This window comes from Sus scrofa, chromosome 1, assembly GCF_054392235.1.
Source record: "Sus scrofa isolate SSC_HxYL_T2T_F1_AM1 chromosome 1, Sscrofa_HxYL_maternal_Yorkshire_Landrace_v2.0, whole genome shotgun sequence".
NCBI classification, from domain to species: Eukaryota; Metazoa; Chordata; class Mammalia; order Artiodactyla; family Suidae; genus Sus; species Sus scrofa.
In genome coordinates, this window is record NC_139383.1 from 250,525,590 (window position 1) to 250,550,164 (window position 24,575).

Genomic DNA, 24,575 nt, shown 5'->3' on the forward strand with positions numbered 1-24,575 from the left:
GGCTAGTATGGTAAATGTCATTTATGTGCTTTTTACCACAGTTAAAAATAGAAATTAGAAATTAAGTGAAGAAATGAGAACGGGAGGAAAGAGAAGCAAGGAGAAAAAAAGGAGGGGGGGAAGGAGAAGAGAGAGTAAGGAAGGAGGTAGAAGGAAGTAAGGAAGAAGGGAGAGGGGAAGAGGTAAAGGAAGGGAAAGAGAAGAATGAGAGGGACAGAAGGGAAAAGAGAGGAAAAAAGGAATACAGGGATGAAATAGAGATGAAGAGGAGGAAAAGAATGCCTTTCAGGAGACTACCTGGCAGCGCACCCCTGGCCCCTCCTGGCTTTCACCACCCCCGCCCCCATATTGGGGGTGCGGGAGCAGAATCCTTAGGTTCTGGGCTGCCGCGCGTGACGTCATCGCGCCGCGCCGCCTCCCCGCCTTCCGGTCCCGGTGGCCCATAGTTGTGAAATCGCGTGCGGAGCTAGTGGCTGGCCCCACGGGCGGGTACCTTTCTCCTTGGGTGGCTGCGAGTCCCTTGGCCTTTGGCCTTCTGCCCAGGCAGCCCCGCCGCCGACGGCGGCAGCAGGAGGGCGATAATTGCCCAGAGACGCAGCACTTATCCCGGTCGGTTGTGCAAGGAGCGCGGGAGGGAGGGCCCCGGGCAGCGGCTCTCACGCCTCAGCGGGCAGGCATGTGCGCGGGGGCGAGGGGCGGGCGGGGGTCCCGGGGTGCCTCCAGGTGTTCCCGCTCTTGGGGAAAGAGCCGCAGGATTGGGGATGGAGATGACCACGGTTCCCAACCAGGCCCTGCCACCCCTCACGGTGTGTGATCTCAGACAAGTCACTTTCCTTCTGGGCCCCAGGCTCCTCTGTGCGCTAGTAGTAAAATCAGTACCCGTCTTTGTGATGATTGTGAGGATTAGAAATAATATAGGTGAGGCCTAGAGCAGTGCCAGGCACATACTGGGTATTCAGTGAGTGGTGGCCATTAATTTTTTCTCATCACCTATTGAGCTCACGCTAGAATTATATGCGCTAGCCTCTCCGCCTGGGCCACAGATGGCCTATCCAGACCTGGGTTCGAGTTTTTGTCTGCCACTGACTTACTGGGTGACCTTGGGGAGTTTGCCTACCCTGGTTTTCAGTTTCCTCTTGCAAAATGGCGTGATGAAGATCCACATGAACTGACCCTTGAGAGGGTGTGAGGGACATACCTATAGCAAACTCTGACAACCACTGTCCTTGAAAAACTCTGTTCCCTAGGCATACATCAGGCACCACAGGTTTTCTTGCGACCTCTCTGAAACCTGAGGGCCATCCTTATAGCTTCCTTATCTCCCATCCTTCTTCTATGAACTCTACTTACTACCTCTTTTATTTTATTTTGTCTTTTTTTTTTTTTTTTTTTGCCATTTCTTGGGCTGCTGCCACTGCATGTGTAGGTTCCCAGGCTAGGGGTTGAATCAGAGCTGTAGCTGCTGGCCTACACCAGAGCCACAGCAACTCGGGATCCGAGCCACGTCTGTGACCTACACCACAGCTCTCGGCAATGCCGGATCCTTGACCCACAGAGCAAAGCCAGGGATCAAACCTGCAACCTCATGGTTCCTAGTCGGATTCGCTAACCACTGAGCTACGACGGGAACTCCTCTTTTTTATGTCCCTTCAGTCTATTTTCAATCCCCACTGTCACTATCCCAGCTTTGGCCACTGCTGTATTACTTACTTGGGAGAATAGCTTCCTAACTGTCACTGTCTCCATTATTGCCCCAATTCAATTCTCTACCTGAAGCCAAAATGACCTTCCTAAAATACAAATCTTTTTTTTAGGCCTCAGGTGCATATGGAAGTTCCCAGGCTAGGGTCAAATCGGAGCTGCAGCTGCCAGCTTACACCATAACTCAAGGAATTCTGGATCCTTAACCCACCGGTGAGGCCAGGGATCAAACCTGTATCCTCATGGATACTAGTCAGGTTTGTTTCCTCTGAGCCACAATGGGAACTCTCAAAAAAATCCAAATCTTATGTCACTCCACATGTCACTTGCCTGCTCTCCAAACTCTAACCATAGAATTTATTTCTCTTCTCAGAATGCCATGCCTTTGGGCCTTGTCACATGCTGTTCCCTCTGTTGGGAACACTTACATTCCCACTTTGTTTGATTCTTTCTTGCTTGTCCTACAGATCTCCATCTAGACACTTCCTTTGCATAGCTTCTCTTGCTCCCTCAGACACTAACTCAGGAACCCTTCCTATTTGCTCTTAAAGTGGAACTACATGAGCCCTTATGGTGGATTCTTTTTGATTACAAAAAACTTTCTAGAAAACAAATGGAAATGTGTATCAAAAGCCTTTTTTTCTCTCTCTTTTGGCTGCACCTGTAGCATGCAGAAGTCCTCCTAAAGCCAGAGATCAAACCCATGCCACAGCGGCGACCCAGATCCTTAACCTTCTTTACCACACGAGAACTCCTCAAGTCTCTGATACATCCATATTCTTCAATCCAGAAACTCCTCTTTTTTTTTTTTTTTTTTTTTTTTTTTTTGCCATTTCTGGGGCCGCTCCTGTGGCATATGGAGGTTCCCAGGCTAGGGGTCTAATCAGAGCTGTAGCCACCAGCCTACACCAGGGCCACAGCAACGCGGGATCTGAGCCACATCTGCAGCCTACACCACAGCTCATGGCAACGCTGGATCCTTAACCCACTGAGCAAGGCCAGGGATCGAACCCGCAACCTCATGGTTCGTAGTTAGATTCGTTAACTGCTAAGCCATGACAGGAACTCCCAAAAATTCCTCTTTCGAGAAATTTAAGAATACCTGAAAGATGTACTCAAATACTTAAGGACATTGATATTAATCAGAGTGAAAAATGAAAACAACCAAAAGATCCAATAAAGGATTGGTTAAATAAATATTACACCCATACAATGGAACTTCTCAGCCAATATTACATATATTACATAGGAATATCACTCATAATATGTTAGGTAGGAAAAAGCAGGTTTCAAAGTACTAGGTATTTTGCATCAAAATTTACATAGAAAAAAGCATCAGGAAATATATATGCCAAAATATTAATAGTGATCATCTCTAGGTGATGTGATTATGATTTTAATTTAGTTCATTTTGCTTATCCATGTTTTTTCCCATAAGCCTGTATTTGTTCTCTAATTGTGTGATTTTTTTAAAAAAAATAAAATTGTTGGAGTTACCATTGTGATGCAGCAAAAAAGAATCCAACTAATATCCCTGAGGATGTGGTTTGATCCTTGACCTCTCTCAGTGGGTCAAGGATCCAGCGTTGCCATGAGCTGTGGTGTGGGTCGCAGACACGGCTCGGATCCCATGTTGCTCTGGCTGTGGTGTAGGCCAGCAGCTGTAGCTCTGATTGGACCCCTAGCCTGGGAACTTCCATATGCCACCAAAAAAAAAAAAAAAAAATGTTGGTTGACTGACTAGATATTTTTATCCAGAGGCCTGAGTCAACCTGGCTGGGATATTTGAGCCTCTTGGAGTTCCTTGACAACTAGAGAGAGGAGGGACCTAAACACAAGAACAAAGTGCCTCTTACCTGTACCTGATTCAAATACAAAACAATGCCAGTGGAGAAAAAACAGTTGCTCTTTCAGTAGAAATGGATACTAGAGGGATTTTCATTCACTGAAGGCCTTGGCTTGGGAATTTCCTGACAGGTAATGTTCACCAAGACCTTGGAGATCTTCAAATTCCACCCCCTCATCTTGGAACTGGGGAACTGGAAACTCAAAGATGATTGGCAACTTGCCAAACCTGCCAGATCCCACAGGAAGGTAGTGGCAGAGCTGGAATGTGAACATGTTTCCTCACTCCCTGGTCTCTGCTCATTCCAACATATGTTCCCACCCCATCTCCAGCAACTGACCCCAGACTCCCTTTGTAGACACGCATACACTCAGCATACAGAGGCAACCTGCTAGATTTCCATTCAAAGTCCACACATCCCGATAGCAGTCCATCTTTGGATTCGCTTAATTTTTTATAACCTCCCATACTAATCTTTGTGAAGTTGACCCAGCTGAATCTCCCATCAAGCTCTGTTCTAAAGCATATCCAAATTCTGTAACAATTACACACCAAACTTCACCGTTTTCTGTAGAGAGCTTCCTCTGTGCCAAGCACTTTCCATAGGTAGTCTCTCTTTATTTTTTTTGTATTTTTATTTTATCCTTAAATAGTGCTACAATGTGGGTATCACTGTCCTTTCCCCCTGAGAGGAAACTGAGATTCAAGGAGGTTAAATAACTTTCTCAAGTTCACAGTCGTAAGTGCCACAGTTGGCTTTCAAACTCCTATTCTCAGTAGACCCTTCCCTGTACCAGTGTGGACCTGTTTCTGTGGTCTACACTGCCATACCAGAGCAGATGTCCCTTTTTGTAGTCTGCTGGGAGGTGTTTTTGAGACATGGGAAACTGGAGCTAAAGAGATCTTGGAGATCCTCATTTCACGATTTGTTCCATTCTTTAAACAAAGCATGTTGTATGAGTGGTTTAAACCATGAAATGTGGACAGAGTACCTGAACTGAAAACCTGGCACGGCCCCTTACTATGTGACTTTGGGCAAGGTACTTAACCACTCTGTGCCTCAGATCTCTCATCTGCAGAACACTACTGAATACCATTAAATAATACTATATAATTCATAGACTTGGTACAAGGGTTACATGAGTTACAACATGAAAGTACATAAAACTAGTTTTGGTACACGATAAGCTCTCCATAAATGGAGAACTTTTAGCATTATCATTACTATACTATTATTACCACTACTAAGGGTTTATGATGCACCAATTGTGACGCAAAAGATAGTGAATGGGAAAACGAAGATGACATAGACACTATCCTCAGGGAACTCTTGGTATGGAAAGAGAGTGCAGAAACCACATATAATTACAATATAATAATGTGGTAAATGCAACAACGGATTTGTGTAGACACTCTGAGAGTGGGTGTGACTTGTCCATGGGAGCAACAGAGTTAGGACTTGAGCCCAGGTATCATGAGCCTCTTTCTATTCCACCTCATAGACTGGCAATTTGCCCAAGGCACAAAAGGTGTGACCCAAAAGTCTTTCCACATGGCACCAAAAGGAGACTCCTAAGACCGTGGCTGCCTCAGCTGAAGATGTTTCTAACATGTAATAGAGAGAGTCAATAAACATTTGCTGAGTGAGTCAACAAGTGAGAGGTGGTGAGAAGACTGCCCACTTTCCCCTTGGCTCTCACCTCCTCTACTGCCAGGCATAAGATGAGGCAGTGGCACAGGCAAAGTAGTAGAGAGTCCTGTGACAGCTGGTCCTCTTCATCCTTAAAAAGGTAGTTAACTGGGGCACTGCCCTCCTTCATCATGGCTGTTTCTGACATTTTTAGTGCGCTTAATTTAATCACTCCCACAATTCCCTTATTTGTATGTGCCCAACACTGTAGAGAGGAAGGTGAATTAGCCCCAATCCCTGCCCTAAGGGAGCGTGAATGACAGTAGAAATTAATCATGATAAATGTCTATCCTTCAAGGTAGAAAGTGCTTAGGGCCCCAGGAAAGGGGCAGACAAAGACAACCAGAATCCAGGTAATAAGAGCTCTCACAGATAGTGTAGCAGGCTGAATAATGGCCCCCAAAGAGTCCACATGCTAATCTCTAGGACCTGTATAAATTACTTTATATGGCAAAGAGTCTTCATTAAATTAAGGACCTTGATAAGGGGACATTATCCTGGATTATCTGCTTAGGCCCTAAATATAATATCTTTCTTTCTTTCTTTTTTTTTTTTTTTTTTTTTTGTCTGTGCCCACAGCATGTGAAATTTCCAAGGGATCAAATCCATGTCACAGCAGTGACCTGAGCTGCTGCAGTGACAACACCAGATCCTTAACCAACTGCACCACAAGGGAACTCCACAAGTATCTGTATAAGAGGAAGCAGAAGGATATTTAACTACAAAGAAGAAGTGATGATAAAAAGCAAAAGGTTAGAATGATTCCAGGAGGGCATTGCAGCACTATTCACAACAGCCAAGACATGGAAACAACCCAAATGTCCATCGACAGATGATTGGATTAGGAAGATGTGGTACATATACACAATAGAATACTATTCAGCCATAAAAAAGAACAAAATAATGGCATTTGCAGCAACATGGATGGAACTAGAGACTCTCATACTGAGTGAAGTAAGAAAGAGAAAGACAAATACCATATGATATCACTTATATCTGGAATCTAATATACAGCACAAATGAACCTTTCCACAAAAAAGAAAATCATGGACTTGGAGAATAGAGTTGTGGTTGCCAAGGGAGAGGGGGAGGGAGTGGGATGAATGCAGTGCTTGGAGTTAATAGATGCAGGCTATTGCCTTTGGAGTGGATTAGCAGTGAGATCCTGCTGTGTGGCACTGGGAACTATGTCTGGTCACTTATCATGGAGCATGATAATGTGAGAAAAAACAATGTATACGTGTATGTGTAACTGGGTTGCCATGCTGTACAGTGGAAAATTGACAGAACACTGTAAACCAGCTATAATGGAAAAAAAAATCATTTATATATTTAAAAAATGGAATGATTCCAAGAGGGGACAGGAGCAATGGAATGCAGGTCACCTCCAGGAGCTGGAAAATAAAAGAAATGGAATCTCCACAAGAGCCTCCAGAGGAACCAGCCCTACTGACACCTTGAAATTAATCCAGTGAAACCATTTCTGGCCTTCTGAACAATAAGACAATAAGCCTGTGTTGTTTTTGTTTTTAGCTCTTTTTTTTTTTTTTTTTTTTTTTTTTTGTCTTTTTGTCTTTTTAGGACCGCACCTGTGGCATATGGAGGTTTCCAGGCTAAGGTTCAAATCAGAGCTACGGCTTCCAGCCTAAGCCACAGCCACAGCAGCGCAGGATCCAAGCTGCATCTGTGACCTACACCACAGCACACAGCAACTCTGGATCCTTAACCCACTACGAAAGGCTAGGAATTGAACCCGTGTCCTCATGGTATGCTAGTTGGGTTCACTAACCACTGAGCCACAATGGGAACTCCTCTTCTTCTTCTTTTTTTTTTTTTTCCTAATATTTTTAGGGCCACACCCAAAGCAAATGGAGGTTCCCAGGACAGGGGGCAATTTGAAGCTGTAGCTGCTGGCCTACGCCACAGTCACAGCAACACAGGATCCGAGCCAAATCTGTGACCCACACCACAGCCCACAGCAAGGCCAGATCCTTAACCCACTGAGCGAGGCCAGGGATCAAACCTGCATCCTCATGAATTCTAGTCAGATTTGTTTCCACTGAGCCATGACAGGAACTCCAAGTTTATGTTGTTTTAAGCCACCAAGTCTGTGGTGATTCCTTTCAGTCATAGGAAACTGATACAAATAGATTGCTGATTATATGTTAGGCATTCTTTTTTTGTTTGTTTGTCTTTTCTAGGGCCACACCCGCAGCGTATGGAGCGTCCCAGGCTAGGAGTCTAATCAGAGCTGTTGCTGCCAGCCTATGCCAGAACCACAGCAATGCCAGATCCTTAACCCACTGAGCGAGGCCAGGGATCGAACCCGCAACCTCATGGTTCCTGGTCAGGTTCGTTAACCACTGCACCACAACAGGAACTCCAATGTTAAGCATTCTAATTGGATTTTACACATGAACTCTGGAGACAGACTGCCTGAGTTCAAATCCTGGCTTCGCCATTTTATATCTGTGTAGTTTTGGTCAACTTACCTGTCTGGGCTTCGGTTCCCTCATTTACAGAAGAGAGATAATATCTAGTAACCCTTCCTTAGGATGGTATGAGGAGTAATGTAGAGGTGATATTACTAATGCTCATGATTATTTGGTTCTCCTCTCCTACCATGGGAGTCTATACTTCCCGCCCTCCTGCAGTAAGGCAGTATCACATGACTACTTCTGGCCAATGAAATGTGAGCAGTGAAAACCCCTGTGGAATTTGGGCCACGTGACCACTGATTCACTTGTGCCTGTGAGCAAGTCCAAGCTCATTCAGACTCGGTGACACAATGAACCTTTCCAATATCCCTTCCAAATCTCACTCTCTAGGACTCTTGAGCATCATGTAACAAAACGGACATTAAACAAGAGAGGAGGAGAGAAAAGATTTAAAAGGGATTACGGGGATGATGTGAAACACAAGGATGTATGTGTTTTGGATTCCCCAGAGCACATGTACACCAGCACAGGAGGCGCCAGGATAAGCTTAATAACTAATTTAATGAATTGTGGCAAGTGATACTACGCTTCTATCTAAAGTATCTTTTTAGGAGTGCCCATTGTGGCTCAGTGGATAACCTAACATAGTGTCCATGAGGATGTTGATTCAATCCCTGGTCTTGTTCAGTGGGTTAAGGATCCAGCATTACCACAAGTTGCAGCATATGTCGCTAATGGAGTTCAGATCCTATGTTGCTGTGGCTGTGGTATAGGGCAGCAGGTGTAGTTCCAATTCAACCTCTAGCCTGGGAACTTCCATATGCTGCAGGTGAAAAAAAAAATACATTAAAAAATAAAAATACGGGAGTTCCTGTCGTGGCGCAGTGGTTAACGAATCCGACTAGGAACCATGAGGTTGCGGGTTCGGTCCCTGCCCTTGCTCAGTGGGTTAACGATCCGGCGTTGCCGTGAGCTGTGGTGTAGGTTGCAGACGCGGCTTGGATCCTGCATTGCTGTGGCTCTGGCGTAGGCCGGTGGCTACAGCTCCGATTCAACTCCTAGCCTGGGAACCTCCATATGCCGCGGGAGCGGCCCAAGAAATAGCAACAACAACAACAACAACGACAAAAGACAAAAAGACAAAAAGACCAAAAAAAATAAAAATAAAAAATAAATAAATAAATAAAAATACGGAGTTTCTGCCATGGCTCAGTGGAAATGAATCCAAGTAAGTAACCATGAGGATGTGGGTTCAAATCCTGACGTTGCTCAGTGGGTTAAGGATGCCATGAGCTGTGGCTTAGGTCACAGATGTGGCTCGGATCCCGTGTTGCTGTGGCTGTGCTGTAGGCCAGCAGCTATATCTCCAATTAGGCCCCCAGCCTGGGAACTTCCGCAGTTGAGGCCCAAAAAAGCAATAATAATAATAATAATAATAAAATAAATAAAAAATACTTTTAAAAATAAAGTTTTTTAGAATAAATTTGTTTTTTTAAGTGAATTCATCTGAAGAACAAGTATTCCATAATCTCACAGGTGGTTTGTGAATACGGCACAAATTGTAAAGAAGGAATCAAAAGACTAAAATCCAGCAACTTCGCTAGAACAATGAAAAGAATGGCTGTGAAATCAGGTCAGAGATTGAATCCAGTTCCTTCACTTGCTGGCTGTGTGACTTCGGTCAGCTAACCCAGGTTCCTTGGGATTATTTCTTTATTGTTTTGTAATGGAGATCATTATTCCTACCTCATATGGTGATATGAGGATTACAACTTACTTTCACTGTTGCTGATCTTGTATTCTTCCTTCTTCTTGCTACCTATGAGTCCTGAACCAATCTGTACATTGGGAGCCAATCCAACCCACATTCCCAGAAGGCCCAGCCAGGCTCTGGGGAAGTAGAGCCCAGTTGAGCCAGCTTCCTACCCTCCGGGAGCTCCCAGCCTCATGGGGCAAGTGACAAGTTCAGAGAAACACAGTGCACAGATGAAGTGCCATGGGAGACAGATACAGCTGAGGCACTGAGGTGGCTCCAAGGAGAGCTGTGGTGCCAGAGATGGGACTCGAGCCCCAAATAAGATTTCAACAGGTAGATGCAGGTGGCGAATGCATACTAGGTTGCCTCACCTCTCGAGCCTCAGTTTCCTCTTTTGAAAAATGCAAATAATACCACCTACTTTTTGCTTGCTACTGTGAGGATTAAATGGGATAATGCAAGGGAAGCACCTACCACGGTGTCTGGTTCTTGGTAGGCAAGAGGAGGCAATTGATAGACAGAGGCAATTACTTTACTATTATGCTAGACAATAAAGTCCCAGTGGGTGGCCCCCTTCTGTAATGGAATTATCTTCTCTTTCCCTGTGACTCACCTCCAAGGGTTGGCCCAGGGGCTGGGGTGTCCCAGGCTCCTGGGCAGGTTGGAACTACCAAACTCTGCAAAGTAAGGCTTTTATTCTAAAGACATCAATGCTCAGAAGAGCTCACCTCATCTCACACCCCCATTTTGCAAACACAGACCCTTGATCTCCAAGAGAAAGAACGTGATGTTTAGCCCCAGTGTCAGAACTGGGCCTCAAGTCCAGCTTTCTATCATCTCAGAAGAGAAAGACCAGCCCTCCAGGTCAGCCCAGGTCCTCCCAGCCTCGTCCTCAAGAGCCTGCTAAGCAGGAGCCCAGAGAGACCTGTTGGGAAGAAGCAAGAGCACGGGGTCCTGAAGACCCAGGTTTAAATCCACCTACTTTTTATCTAAACCAGAGCTGCAGCCGTTTCCCCTTCTAGGGGTCTGAGTTCTGAGACTGGGTGAGGTGGGCCGAAACTCCCACCCATGGCTGACTATTAAAAAGCCATCAAGATAACAAGGTCCTACTGTATAGCACAGGGAACTATATTTAACACCCTGTGATAAACCATAAAGGAAAATAATTTTTTTTGTCTTTTTTAGGGCTGCACCCATGATATATGGGGCTTCCCAGGGTAGGGGTCCAATCAGAGCTATAGCTGCCAGCCTACACCATAGCCACGGCAACACAGGATCTGAGCCACATCTGCAACCTACACCATAGCTCACAGCAATGCCAGAACCTTAACCCACTGAGCGAGGCCAGGGATCAAACCTGTGTCCTCATGGATGCTAGCTGGGTTCATTAACCACTGAGCCATGACAGGAATTCCGAAAAGAATATTTTAAAAAAGAGAATATATATATAACTGAATCACGTTACTGTACTGCAGAAGTTAACACAACATTGTAAATCAACTATACTTAAATTTAAAACATAAATTAAAAAGAAAAACACCAGGAGTTCCCGCCATGGCTCAGTGGAAACAAATCTGACTAGGAACCACGAGGATACAGGTTCAATCCTTGGCCTCGTTCAATGGGTTAAGGATCCAGCGTTGCTGTGAGCTGTGGTGTAGGGTCACAGACATGGCTCGGATCTGATGTTGCTGTGGCTGTGGTGTAGGTCAGCAGCTACTGCTCTGATTTGACCCCTACCCTGGGAACCTCCATATGCAACAGGTGCGGCCCTAAAAAAAAAAAAAAAAAAGAAAACAAAGAAAGAAAAAAAAAAGCCAAAACACCAGGATAGAACAAGTCATACAGTACAAACACTGTCAGGGTCCTGGTGGTCCTCTCCTGGGCTGGGTATGAACTCACTGCTTTGGGGGAAGGTATAAAATGTGCAGCATGTGCAGTCTGTGTTTCCCAGAGTGAAATGGTTCAAACATGCATCTCTCTGCCCTTCCCCCTCCTGCTTTCAAGCATCTGGCACTATGTCTGATACATGCTGGCTCCACCTCGGTGGGTCCAGTGTGTGTCCTGCAGGTTCCTCTTCCTGAAGAAGGTCCACATTGCCAAAGAAGAGGAAGGAACCTCATTTTTTAAAAGTTTTTATTGAAGTATACTTTATCCACCATAAAATCTACCTGGTTAAGTGTACAATTCAGTGATTTATAACATAAATTTACAGACCTCTGCAGTCACCACCACAGTCCAGTTGGAGGACATTTCCATAATCCCCCTAATTTCATGTCTCGCTATTGCCATTCCCTAGCCCCAGGCAACCATTAATCTGCCTTCTGTTTCTATAGATTTGCTTTTCCTGGACCTTTCATATAAATGGAATCATATGCCATGTGGTCTTTTGTGTCTGGCTTCTTCCACTTAGCATCATGTTTTTGTGGCAAGTGTCAGTACTTCATTCCTTATCTCATTCATTTTGCATCCCTGGTACCCAACCAGTGCCCAGCACATAGTAGGTACTCAGCAAGGGGCTGAGGAATCTCACAGGGGACCAGAGGCCCTTCCAAAACGACAACAGCTATTGGTTAAAGAAATTCCAGTCAGAGTTCCCTGGTGGCCTAGAAGTTTGGGACTTGATATCGTCGCTTCTGTGGTATGGGTTCAATCCCTGGCCCAGGAACTTCTGCATGCCACAGGCATGGGAAAGAAAAGAAAGCAAGAAGGAAAGGAAGGAAGAAGAAGGGAGGGAGGGAGGGAGGCAGGCAGAAGGGAGAAGGGTGAGGAAGGGAAGAAGGAAGGAAAGAAGGGGAGAAAGAAGGAAAGGAAGGAAGGAATTAAGAAATTCCAGGAGTTCCCATCGTGGCTCAGTGGTTAACGAATCTGACTAGGAAACATGAGGTTTTGGGTTCGATCCCTGGCCTCGCTCAGTGGGTTAAAGATCCAGCGTTGCCATGAGCTGTGGTGTAGGTTGCAGATGTGGCTCGGATCTGGCGTTGCTGTGGCTCTGGCACAAGCCAGCAGCAACAACTCCAATTAGACCCCTAGCCTGGGAAGCTCCATACACCACGGGTGCAGCCCTAGAAAAGACAAAAAGACAAAAAAAGAAAAAGAAATTCCAGTCAATCCCTAAGCTGCTAAGGATGAGGTCCTGTTCCCCAGGCTCACTGCTGATGACATGAATATGGGAATTTGTTTTCAAAGTCATGATTGTACACCAATTGACTCGTCATGCCCTCAACTTCAGAGGTATGCTGCAGCATCCATCCACTTATTCTGAATTTGCCCGTATTCTCCCTCATCCTGTCTCTGAAAGCCATGGTGACTCATTGCTCTGCAATTAACTCTCCTTCTTCAGCCCTGAATTGCCTGAACTAGTTGGAGAATAGCATTCCAAATACAGCAAGTCTTCAATTATTACTGTAGAATTGTCTCTCTCTCCCTTCAAATCTATCAATTTTTGCTTCATGTATTTTGGTACTCTATTTTCGGGCACTCTTTTATGTTTATAGTTGTTACATAATTTAATACTTATTGATAGATTAAATTTTTATCAATATATACTGCCCTTCTTTGTCTCTTGTAAACTTTTTACTTAAAATCTATTTTATCTTCACAAGCACAGGCAACAAAAGCAAAAATAACAAATGAGACTTTATTAAACTAATAAGCACAGCAATGGAAACAATGAAATGAAAAGGCAACCTGTGGAATGAAAGAAAATATTTGCAAATCATATATCTGATAAAGAGTTAATACCAAAAATATGTAAAGAACTCAGAAGTTCCCGTCGTGGCGCAGTGGTTAACGACTCCGAGTAGGAACCATGAGGTTGCGGGTTCGGTCTCTGGCCTTGCTCAGTGGGTTAAGGATCCGGCATTGATGTGAACTGTGGTGTAGGTCGCAGACGCGGCTCAGATCCCACGTTGCTGTGGCTCTGGCGTAGGCCGGTGGCTATAGCTCTGATTCGACCCCTAGCCTGGAAACCTCCATATGCCGCAGGAGTGGCTCAAGAAAAGACAAAAAAAAAAAAAAAAAAATGTGAAGAACTCATACAATGAAATAGCAAAAAAGCAAATAACCCAATTTTTTAAATGGGCAAAGACCTAAATAGACATTTCACCAAAAAAGACATGCAGATGGCCAACAGGTATATCCAAAGATGCTTATTACTCATTGTCAGGGAAATGCAAATCAAAACCACAAGGAGATAGCTCCTCACACTTGCAGGATGGTTATTGTCTAAAAGCCAAGGGATAACAAGTGTGGGTGAGGATATAGAGGAAACCAAACCCTTGCGCCCTATTGATGGGATTGTAAACTGGTGCAGCCACTGTGGGAAACAGTGTGAAGGTTCTTCGGAAAATTAAAAATAGAACTATAACATGATCCAGCAATCCCCCTTCTGTGTATATATCTGAAGGAAATAAAATCAATACCTTGGGAGTTTCCCCCATGGCTCAGGGGAAATGAATCTGACTGGTATCCATGAGGACACAGGTTTGATCCCTAGCCTCACTAGGCGGGTTAAGGATCCGGCCTTGCGGTGGTATGGGTTGCAGACACGCCTCGGATCTGGCATTGCTGTGGGCCAGTAGCTACACCTCTGATTCCACCTCTGGCCTGGGAGCTTCCATATGCCTTGGGTGAGGCCCTAAAAAGACCAAAAAAAAAAAAAAAAAACCAATGCCTCATAGAGATATCTGCACTCTGGTGTCTACTGCAGCATTGCTCACCAGAGCAAAGACATGGAAACAATTTGAGAGTCCATCAATAGATGAACTGATAAAGAAAATGCTGTGTATCCGTGCTATGGCCTATTATTCAGCCTTAAAAAAAAGAAAGAAAGAAAAAAGAAGTCTTGCCATTGGCAACAACATGGATAAACCTGAAGAACACTATGCTAAGTAAAATAAGCCAGACATGGAAAGACAAATATCACATGATCTCACTTAAATGTGGAATCTTAAAATAACAATAACAACAAAAAAGTAGAGCTGATAGTAACAGAGAGTAGAATGGTGGCTGCCAGAGGCTGAGGGATGCAGGAAAAGAGAGACACCCATCAAAGGATACAAACTTTCAGTTTTAAGATGAATAAGTTCTGGAAACCTAATATACAGCATGGTGTCTGTAGTTGATAACAACATATTATACACCAGAATTTTGCGAAGAGAGTGAATCCCCAGTGTTCTCACCACACACACACACACACAGGTAACTATGGGAGGTGATGGACGTGTTAATTAGTTTGATTGTGATAATTATTTCACAATGTATATGTATATCAAAGCATCATGTTTTATACCTTAAACACATGCAATTTTTATTTGCAAAAAAATAAGTAAAAATATTTTAATTGATTTTGCCCACTAATATAGTCACCCCAGTTCTCTTTTGCTCATTATTTGCATCAAATACCTATGTTAAAAACAGCAGGTGTCTGCTGATGCAAGACAACTGACAGACCGATTGGCTCCAGAATGATGCTCTAGGTCTCCATGAGTCTTGAGGCAGTGACTGTTAAGAAGTTTTCTGTTTCTGCTTCCCTTTGCTGTGAATTCTCACACTAGTCCATCAGCAAAGCAATATTCTAAACGCTTCTTACCTCCTGAAATGAATTATCAATGAGTCTAGTAATAGAGATGAGAACAAAAAACCTATAAGGTAGGAGGAAATGCATTCCATAAAGATGCACATTGCACATCTAAGATGCTGTGGAAGCCCTTCAACTCGATTCATTCATTCCTTCATTTTATAGCCCCTGAGCACCTAATGTATGCCACAGCCTGAGCTGGACACAGCATGGAGGCATTCAGGGCCCCTACATTCTAGGACTTAGAGGATAATGCAGGCAAGTGGGACCATTTTGGCATTCAGAGGCTATACCTAAGTTTCTAAATCTTTGAAATGGGAGTCATAGCACAACCACATAGGACAGCTGTAAAGGTTAAATTAGTTTAAAATGTGTAAAGCAGTTAGAACAGTGCCTAGTACATGTAAGCAGTCAATGAATGTTACCCATCATCACCATCAGCACCAAGAAAAATTACTATCTCTTTGGAAGCTGTCTCCAACCAGTTAAAATTAAAAAAAAAAAAATTACTATCTCTTTGGAAGCTGTCTCCAACCAGTTAAAATTTAAAAAAAAAAAAAAAATGTTTCCGCTATGCCACAAGGAGTTCCCGTTGTGGCACAGCGGAAACAAATCTGACTAGGAACCATGAGGTTTCGGGTTCGATCCCTGGCCTCACTCAGCAGGTTAAGGATCTGGCATTGCCGTGAGCTGTGGTGTAGGTCGCAGACGCGGCTCAGATCTGGTATGGCTGTGGCTCTGGCGTAGGCCAGCGGCAATAGCTCCAATTAGATCTCTAGCCTGGGAACCTCCATATGCCTTGGGTGCAGCCCTAAAAAGACACACACACACACACAAAAATTTTTACTTTAAAAACAATTTTTGGAGTTCCCATTGTGGCTCAGAGGTAGCGAACCCAACTAGGATCTATGAGGATTCCAGTTCTATCCCTGGCCTCGCTCATCGGGTTAAGGATCTGGCTTTGCCGTGAGCTGTGGTGTAGGTCACAGACGCAGCTTGGATCCTGCGTTGCTGTGGCTGTGGCACAGGCTGGCAGCTGTAGCTCCAATTGGACCCCTAGCCTGGGAACTTGCATATGCTGATGGTACAGCTCTAAAAAGGACAAAAAGACAAAAATAAAAAAAATTAAAAATTAATAGGTAGCACTGCACCTAGCTCATGGAATTCCTCAATATACCTGAGTTACCTTCCTACCAGTTCCACCTTCCCGAGAATACTCTGACAGGGGTCCATTACAGCAGCCCCATCTGGAGACAAAGGTGTATAAATTAGGGATGCATTCACAGTTGCTCAGGCACATTCAAATATTTCCTGGGTACCAGCTACATGGAGGAAGCTGCAAGACTATTGAAGTCCAGAGATGGATTTCCCATGCATCCTACCCTCAAGATGCTCTTTCACATAATGAAAAAAGTGTGATCTTTGCTTTCCTGATCCTACAAACTTGCTGTAATTAATCCCTCTCCTCTCCACTCCTCCGTCCATGCTCTGGAAGATTTTCTCAAAGAAAACTGCAATAATTATATATTTACCACCACAACACCCACCTTTCTTTCTTTTAAAAGGAAACATATTTAACCTTAGCAGATTTCCCATATTCGTTTGCCCACAGAACACCTTGCAAAAGATCTTGCCCACCCTCCTCATTTTACAGATGGGGAGGGGGAAAAGCTTGTTCATAGTCACAGAAAATGAGAAGCAGAAACCAAACTCGTACCCCAGGCTTCTGATGGCTCTCCAAGGCTCTTTTCCTTTGAGCAAGACACTGATGTCACAGGCCTCTTGTTTTTTGAGAGAGACCAATCTCTGATCACGCCTGTGCTCCTCGGTGCTACAGTGAGAGAGGCAACGTGGAGAAGCTGTCAAGAGCATGGACCCTAGACCCAAGCTGCCTGGGTTTAAGCCCTGGCTTCATCCCCAGCTGGGAGTCCTAAAGACAGTTCACCGAATCGCATGATGCCCTGATCGCTCCATCTTCAGTATGGGGAAGGCGAGACTAGAACCTCCCTCACAAGGGATTGCAAGGATGACATGACTTAACATACGTAATTAGCATCACTTGCCCCAAGTACGCCTGGTGAAAAAGAAGGAAATTCTGACACAGGCTACAACACAGCTGAACCTTAAGGACATTACGCTAACTGAAATAAGCCAGTCACAAAAAGACAAATACTGTATGATTCCACCTATACGAGACACCCAGAGCCGTCAAATTCATGGAAAGTGAAAGCAGAAAGGTGGTTGCCAGAGCCCAGGGGGAGGGCGGAATGATGAGTTGTTGTTTAATGGATACAGAGTTTCAGGGTTGCAAGATGAAAAAGCTCTGGAGATACACTGCACGGATAATGTGAATATACTTAACACTACAGAACTGTATACTTAAGGTGGTAAAATTTATGTTATGTGGGTTTTTTTTCACCAAAATAAATATGTTTTTTTTTTAAAGTGTATTCCTGGCACTCAGGGAGAACCGTGGTTACTGACCGTCCAGTTCTTTGAGTGAAAGTGACTGGGGAGCCAGCAGACACTCACCCTTGGTAGCTGTTTTAGGTCTCCTGGAGGCAAAATGTCCTTGTACAGAAGTTCCTCCTTCTCTAGGGTTACTGCAGCTGCACCGTAGGTCACAGCTGTGGCTTGGATTCAATCCCTGGCCTGGGAACTTCAATATGCCACAGGTGCAGCTATGAAAAAAGAAAAGAAAGGAAAGGGAAGGAGAGGAAGAAGAGGAAGGATGAGGAGGAGAAGGAGGAGGAGGGGGAGGGGAGGAGAAGGAGGAGAAGAGGAGGGGGAGGGGAAGAGGAGCAGGAGGGGAAGAGGAGGGGGAGGGGAAGAGGAGCAGGAGGGGAAGGAGAAGAAGGAGGGGGAGGCAGAGGAGAAGAAGGAAAGAAGGAGAAGTTCCTTCTTCTCTAACAGGACTTGGACTCATAAGGTTTGCAACCCAGCAGTGAAACAAGTTGTCGTCACTCCTGGTGTGCTCCTTCCTGGGGGGCTCTCATCTGGAGGTCTCTTCTAGCTGTAAATTCCTCCAAGACTCCATTTTCCTTCAGAGCCAAAACCAGAGCCTTGCCCTGGGAAACCCTCCTCTACCTCCAGGCAGGCTGCTCTCACCAGTTTCCTGCTTCTGAGAACAGCTGACACTCTCTTTGTGGGATTAGCATCCTGGTTTTACACCCCAACAGTGTGTGAGTTCCCAAGGGCAGGATGCAATCCTGCACGCAAGCAGAGGTGCTTAGCACATTGGACACACATCTAAATGGATGAGCTGAACTTTCATGGAGCTGCCAGGTCCACAAACACTTCCTACAGAGTAATGGCTTCCTTTCACTTCAGGTATTTGCAATCTATTCCTCTCTCTGAAGGCACTGAGTACTCCCTGCCTTTTATAACTGACAGGTGTGCCCTAGGCTTCTCTCCGCTCAAAACCATGAGATCCCTGAAGAAAGGGACCAGAGCGGAGCCATCTTTGTATAGAGAGTATTTATCACAAGATTTTACACAGTGTTGAGATGGAAATATGTTGGGCTAAATTAATTTGTTTTGCCTTTTTTTTTTTTTTTTTTTTGCTTTTTAGGGCCACACCCATGGCATATGGAGGTTCCCAGGCTAAGGGTCCCACCAGAGCTATAGCTGCTGGCCTACACCACAGCTCACAGCAATGCCAGATCCTTAACCAACTGATTGAGGCCTGGGATCGAAACTGCATCCTCATGGATCCTATTGGGTTCATTAACCGATGAGCCATGATGGGAACTCCTGTTTCGCTATTTTTAAAAAATAGTTTATATTCCAAAACATTAACCACAGCACAGTTTATACCAGGGAGAACTGAAAATAACCTAAATAGCCAACTATAAGAAAAAGACTAAATTAATTATAATGAAGCTTCATGAAAGATTCTGTAGCCATTCAAAATAATACTTATAAAAATGAGTGACAAGATAGAAAAGTTTTATGAAACGAAGTTAAGCAGAGAAAGTAGGTCATGGAAATGTGAACACATCTGTCTATAGCTGTAATTATCAACGTGTATTAAATGCTAAGCATTTTATAAATATTTTTCTACCTACTTGTTACTGTCGGTTCTTCAGGTTGAGTACAATAGATCCATTTTTACAGAAAAGAAAATGAAGGTTTGTAGAAGTACTGTGCTTAAGGTCTCACAGTTGGTAAGACATACAGGCATGACCCAGACCTAGCTGGTCTATGCTGGCCCCAAAGTCCAAGCTCTTAACCACCTTATTGTACTGCCTTCCAGCAAAATCAACTTCATGAGTATAGTAGGATTCTCAGAGAAGTGAGAGCTGAAAGTTCAGGCAAGAGGTGATGAGTAGCCTATTAATAATATTATTCAACATTACCCGAGTAGTAATTTTTAGATTTTTTTTTCCTAGGGCCGCACCCGCAGCATATGGAGGTTCCCAGATTAGGGGTCTAATCGGAGCTGTAGCCACTGGCCTGTGCCACAGCCACAGCAACGCGGAATCCGAGCCGCGTCTGCGACCTACACCATAGCTCATGGCAATGCTGGATCCTTAACCCACTGAGCGAGGCCAGGGACCGAACCCAAAACCTCATGGTTCCTGGTAGGATTCATTAACCACTGAGCCACAAGGGGAACTCCAATTTTTAGATGTTTTAAGGATAAAAAACAGTATGCCAATGACAGAATTTCCTGAGGATAACAAGGCAGAAGCATATCTGGAGACAGGGTATGCAGCTGAAAAAGCATCTGAAAGCTGGCTAGATTGATGGGGAAGCTCCTTTAATGAGCAGGGAAGCATGATTTCTTCAGTTCAGTGAGGCCAGCACAGGGCATCAAATGCTTAGGAAATGCTTGGTGAATGAATGAATGAATGAGTGACCCTTAGAGCTGCTTTGGTGGCTCCTGGTAACTTTTGAGAGAAGTGATGGGACAGAGTTTATGAGTCTTGAGTGTGTGTGAATGTGTGTGTGTGTGTGTGCGCACGCGTGTGCATAGGTGTAAGTGGGACGTAGAAGCAGGAGGAAGAGACAGGAGGCTTGGAGTGGCCCAGCTCTAACCTCTCTCAGCTAAGGGTGTGGGTCTCAGCTGGGGATCACCAATAAGCCTGTGGAGCCTTCAGCCATCCATCCTGGCTGCTCACCCCACCCCGCCCCTAGGCTCTACCTCATTCCTACCCATTCCAACCTCAGCAATCAGCCTGTTCTCCCTTTGCCTAAAAGGTTTGGGCTTCTTGCAGATGATTTATCTTCACCATCTCATTGCATCTCACCAGCAACCCTGCAGGTAGGTTCCATGATTATTCCCTGAGATACAATGGTAAATATATAGTTGGCCTTTGCCTCTAGTTCCTGGCACAGAGTTCCTCAAAACTTTGGAATTTCCTGAGTGATAGGGGTGACAGGAGTGCCTTTTGTTATTCTTTTAACCAGACCAAGTGCATGCTAATGAAGTCAGTCACTCTTGAGACCTCCAAATAATTGCAGGAGGAAGAAGGCTGGTTACCCAAAAGATCAAAACTTGATTAGAGGGTTGAAAATTTCAGCCCTCACTTCTCACCCCTGACCTGGGAGAAGTCGAGGCAGGGGGTGGGGTGGGGGGGAATAGGTGGGAGATGGAGTTCAACCACTACTGGCCAATGATTTAATCAATTGTTTGTAATGAAGACTTTATTTTAGGAAACCTAAAAAATGAATTCAGAGATCTTCTGGGGTGAGGAACACATCAAGTTGCTCAGATGGTGGCACGCTCCAAGCCCATGGGGACAGAATCTCCTCCACGTGGGACACTTGGATCTCACCCTATGTACCTCCTCATCTGGGTCATCATTTATATCCTTCCTAATAAGCTGTGATTGTAAGTGCAGCATTCTCTGGAGTTTTGTGAGTTGTTCTAGCAAATTATTGAATCTGAGGAGGGGGTTTGTGGGAACACCCTGGCAGAAATGCAGGTAAACTGGGGACCCACTACTTGAGAAGTGAAGGCAGTCTTATGGAGCTGAGCCTTGAACCTGTGAAGTCTGACCACCTCTGGGCAGTCAGTGTTAGAATTGAACTGAATTGCAAGCCCCCTAGTGGGTATCAGAGAGTTGGAGAAGGGGTGTTGGACAAGACACTCTATATTTTTTGGTGCCAGTGGAAGAAGAAAACCCTCATTCCCATTTTACAGATGAGGAGGCTGTGACTTGGAGAGGGAAAACAAACTGTCCACAGTCACACCCCTGGCAAGGGCTAAGCATGGGGTACGCTGAACTGGGTCTAAGTCTTAAATCTGCCACCCTCGCCTTCCACATGGGATTAGGGAACCCTGGTCTCTTCCTTCATGAGTGGCTTCAAGGAACCACTGAGATGAGGAAGGTGGAAACATTTTGTAAATTGGGGAGAAAAGAATTGGAGAACAAAAGGGTCTGATGTGGGTTCAAATCCTAGCTTCATTACTCATTTGCTGCGTGACCATGAATAGTTAACCTCTCTGCACTTGTTTCCTCACCTACAGAATGAGGGAATAGCACTGACCAGTGAGGATTCAATTAGATATCAGATGTCAGGCACTCCACACACTGCCTGACACAGGAAGCTCTAGTAAATAGTAGCTCTTAATAATAATAATAATAATAATAATAACAGCAACAACAATAGTAACATGTTAAATCTAGGAGCTCACCAACCATAGTTTTTATTTATTTAATTTTTGCCTTTTTTTTTTGAGGGCCATACCTGAGACATGTGGAGGTTCCCAGGCTAGGGGTCTAATCAGAGCTACAGCTGCCGGCCTACCCCAGAGCCACAGCAACACCAGATCCAAGCCACAGCTCACAGCAACGCCAAATTCTTAACCCACTGAGCAAGGCCAGGGATCAAACCTGCAACCTCATGGTTCCTAGTCGGATTCGTTTCCACTGCGCTACAATGGGAACTCCCTGACATACTTTTAATCATTTCATTTTCTTCAGGTGTCTGGAGGTTCTCAGGAGCCTGATTTCTCAGGTTGGTACTTGTCTGAATAACAACTAGTGCTGACCATTGATTTTAGAAGACTTCTCTTGGTTATTTGTATAAGGCTTATTTTGGCTAAGGAAAAAAAAGGTTAAAGTAGAAATTACCTTCTACCTTTTCCAGTTTGGCCACAACGGGAACTCCAGCATTTATTTTTTAACCAAAAGACAGGAAGGAATAGTGTCAAAGCAAGATTGATATCAGGGAATGTGATTTACATGGAAATAAGAAAATTCTGAATAAACAAAACTAGCCAAGCCAGGTGTGAAAATAAGACGCTGAGGCTTTGGTATTTTTAGAAGCCATTTTGCCTGTCATTCTTAATTCATTTCCCTAGCTCTCTGTGGGGATGGGTTTTTAAATAATTTGACTGCTGATCTGCAAACAAATTCTCATTCAAGGTGATCAACAAGTATTCTCATTACTTTTCATTCATCCAACTATCTGTCCATTTAGCAAACATTTGCCCAGCAACTTCTTTGGGCCAGGCACCGCAGCAAGTGCTGGTGACACAGTGACAAACCGAGACACATTCCTGGCATCAAAGTACATCTAGTCTAGTCCAGAAAACAAACAAAACAACCACCAGGAACAGGAAGGGGACAGCTTCCCTGAAGAGGTGGCACATGAGGAACCACCTGACAAAAGGTAGGGGGAGAGAGGTGAGCTCAGGTCAGGACCAGGTAAGAGAAAAGCCAGGGACGTGTTTGGAAAAAAGGTGATTAGGAGTGTGGTGGAGGAGGAGCCCAGAGAGATGGGACAAGTGCTGACCTTGAAGGAGGGTGCTGGAACTTTGTACCAGATTAAACAAACATCTGCTTGGGCTAGAAAAAGAGGGCAAGGACAGGGAGTGGGGAAGATTCATCATGGCCACCCAGGAGGATTTGTGTTTGTTTGTTTTGTTTTTAGTCCTAGGGTTTCAAAGGGACTAGATTTTTTTTTTTTTTTTTTTTCTTTTTAGGGCCGCACCCATAGTATATGGAAGTTCCCAGGCTAGGGGTCTAATTGGAGCTACAGCTGCCAGCCTACACCACAGCCACAGCAACACCACATACTTAACCTGCTGAGCAAGTCCAGGGATCAAACCTGCAACCTCATGGTTCCTAGTCGGATTCATTTCCACTGTACCACAATGAGAATTCCATCAAAGGGACTAGATTCTGAACCCAGCTCCATACTAATCTCTTGTTTGATCTTGGCAAGCCACTGCCTCTCTCTAAGCCTAATTTTTTTTTTTTTTTTTGCTGCTCCTGCAGCCTGTGGAAATTCCTGGACTAGGGATCGAAGCCAGGCCACCACAGCAACACAGGCCATTGCAATGACAATGCTGGATCCTTAACCCCCTGCACCAAAAGGGAACTCCTGAGCCTCATTTTCTAAAAATTCAAGTATAGTTGATTTACAATGTTGTATTAGTTTCAAGTGTACAGTGAAGTGATTCAGGATATGTGTCTCTGTGTGTGTGTGTGTGTGTGTGTGTGTGTGTGTGTGTGTGTATTCTTTGTCAGATTATTTTCCATTTTATGTTATCACAAGATACTGAATGTAGTTCCCTGTACTATACTACATCTGCTAATCCCAAACTCCTAATTTATCCTTCATATGTTGTCTTTAACTGACCTCACTTGGTATGCTAATCTCTAGATCCACCCAGGTTGCTGCAACTGGCATTATTTCATACTTTTTATTTTTATCACCTCTAACTGCAGCTAAGAGAGGAGATAAAGTCATATACACAATGGAATACTACTCAGCCATAGAAAAGAACAAAATAATGCCATCTGCAGCAACATGGCTGCAACTAGAGATTCTCGCACTAAATGAAATAAGAAAGAGAAAGACAAATACCATATGATATCATTTAAATGTGGAACCTAAACTATGGCATAGATGAATCTGTCTACAGAATGGAAACAAGCTCACAGACATGGAGAACAGATTTGTGGTTGCCAAGGGGGAGTGAGTGGGTTGGACTGGGAGTTTGGGGTTAGTAGATGCAAACTATTACATTTAGAATGAATAAGCAATGAAGTCCTACTGTATAGCACAGGGAATTATATCCAATCACTTGCGACAGAACATGACAGAAGATAATATGAGAAAAAGAATGTATGTGGGGGGGGCACTTTGCTGTACAGCAGAAAATGACAGAACATTGTAAATCAACTATACTTCAATAAAAAATTTTAATAAAAAATAGAACTCCTAAAAAAAAAAGGAGAAAATCTTGATGACTTTGGGTTTAACAAGGCCTTTTTTTTTTTTGTCTGTTTGCCTTTTCATGAGCCGCTCCGTGGCGTATGGAGGTTCCCAGGCTAGGGGTCTAATCAGAGCTGTAGCCGCCGGCCTACACCAGAGCCACAGCAACTCGGGATCCGAGCTGTGTCTGCAAACCACACCACAGGTCACAGCAACGCTGGATCCTTAACCCACTGAGCAACGGCAGGGATCGAACCCGCAACCTCATGATTCCTAGTTGGATTCGTTAACCACTGTGCCAGGACAGGAGCTCCTAACAAGGACTTTTTTACACAAAACATGAAAGGCAGGATTCAATGAAAGAAAAATGATAAACTGATCAGACTTCA

The 24,575-nt window shown here is 44.4% G+C and overlaps 1 protein-coding gene across 1 annotated transcript in view; it reads right to left on the reverse strand.

Annotated features, from left to right (window-relative positions):
- Nucleotides 1-459, reverse strand: part of XPA (XPA, DNA damage recognition and repair factor) — a 147,226-nt gene extending 146,767 nt beyond the window's left edge. Inside the window, exon 1 of the mRNA XM_084990715.1 lies at nucleotides 298-459. Within this exon, the coding sequence (XP_084846841.1) occupies nucleotides 298-444 (147 nt within the window). The 5' untranslated portion in view covers nucleotides 445-459. The remainder of the gene's footprint in view (nucleotides 1-297) is intronic.
- Between the last annotated feature and the right edge of the window lie 24,116 nt (nucleotides 460-24,575).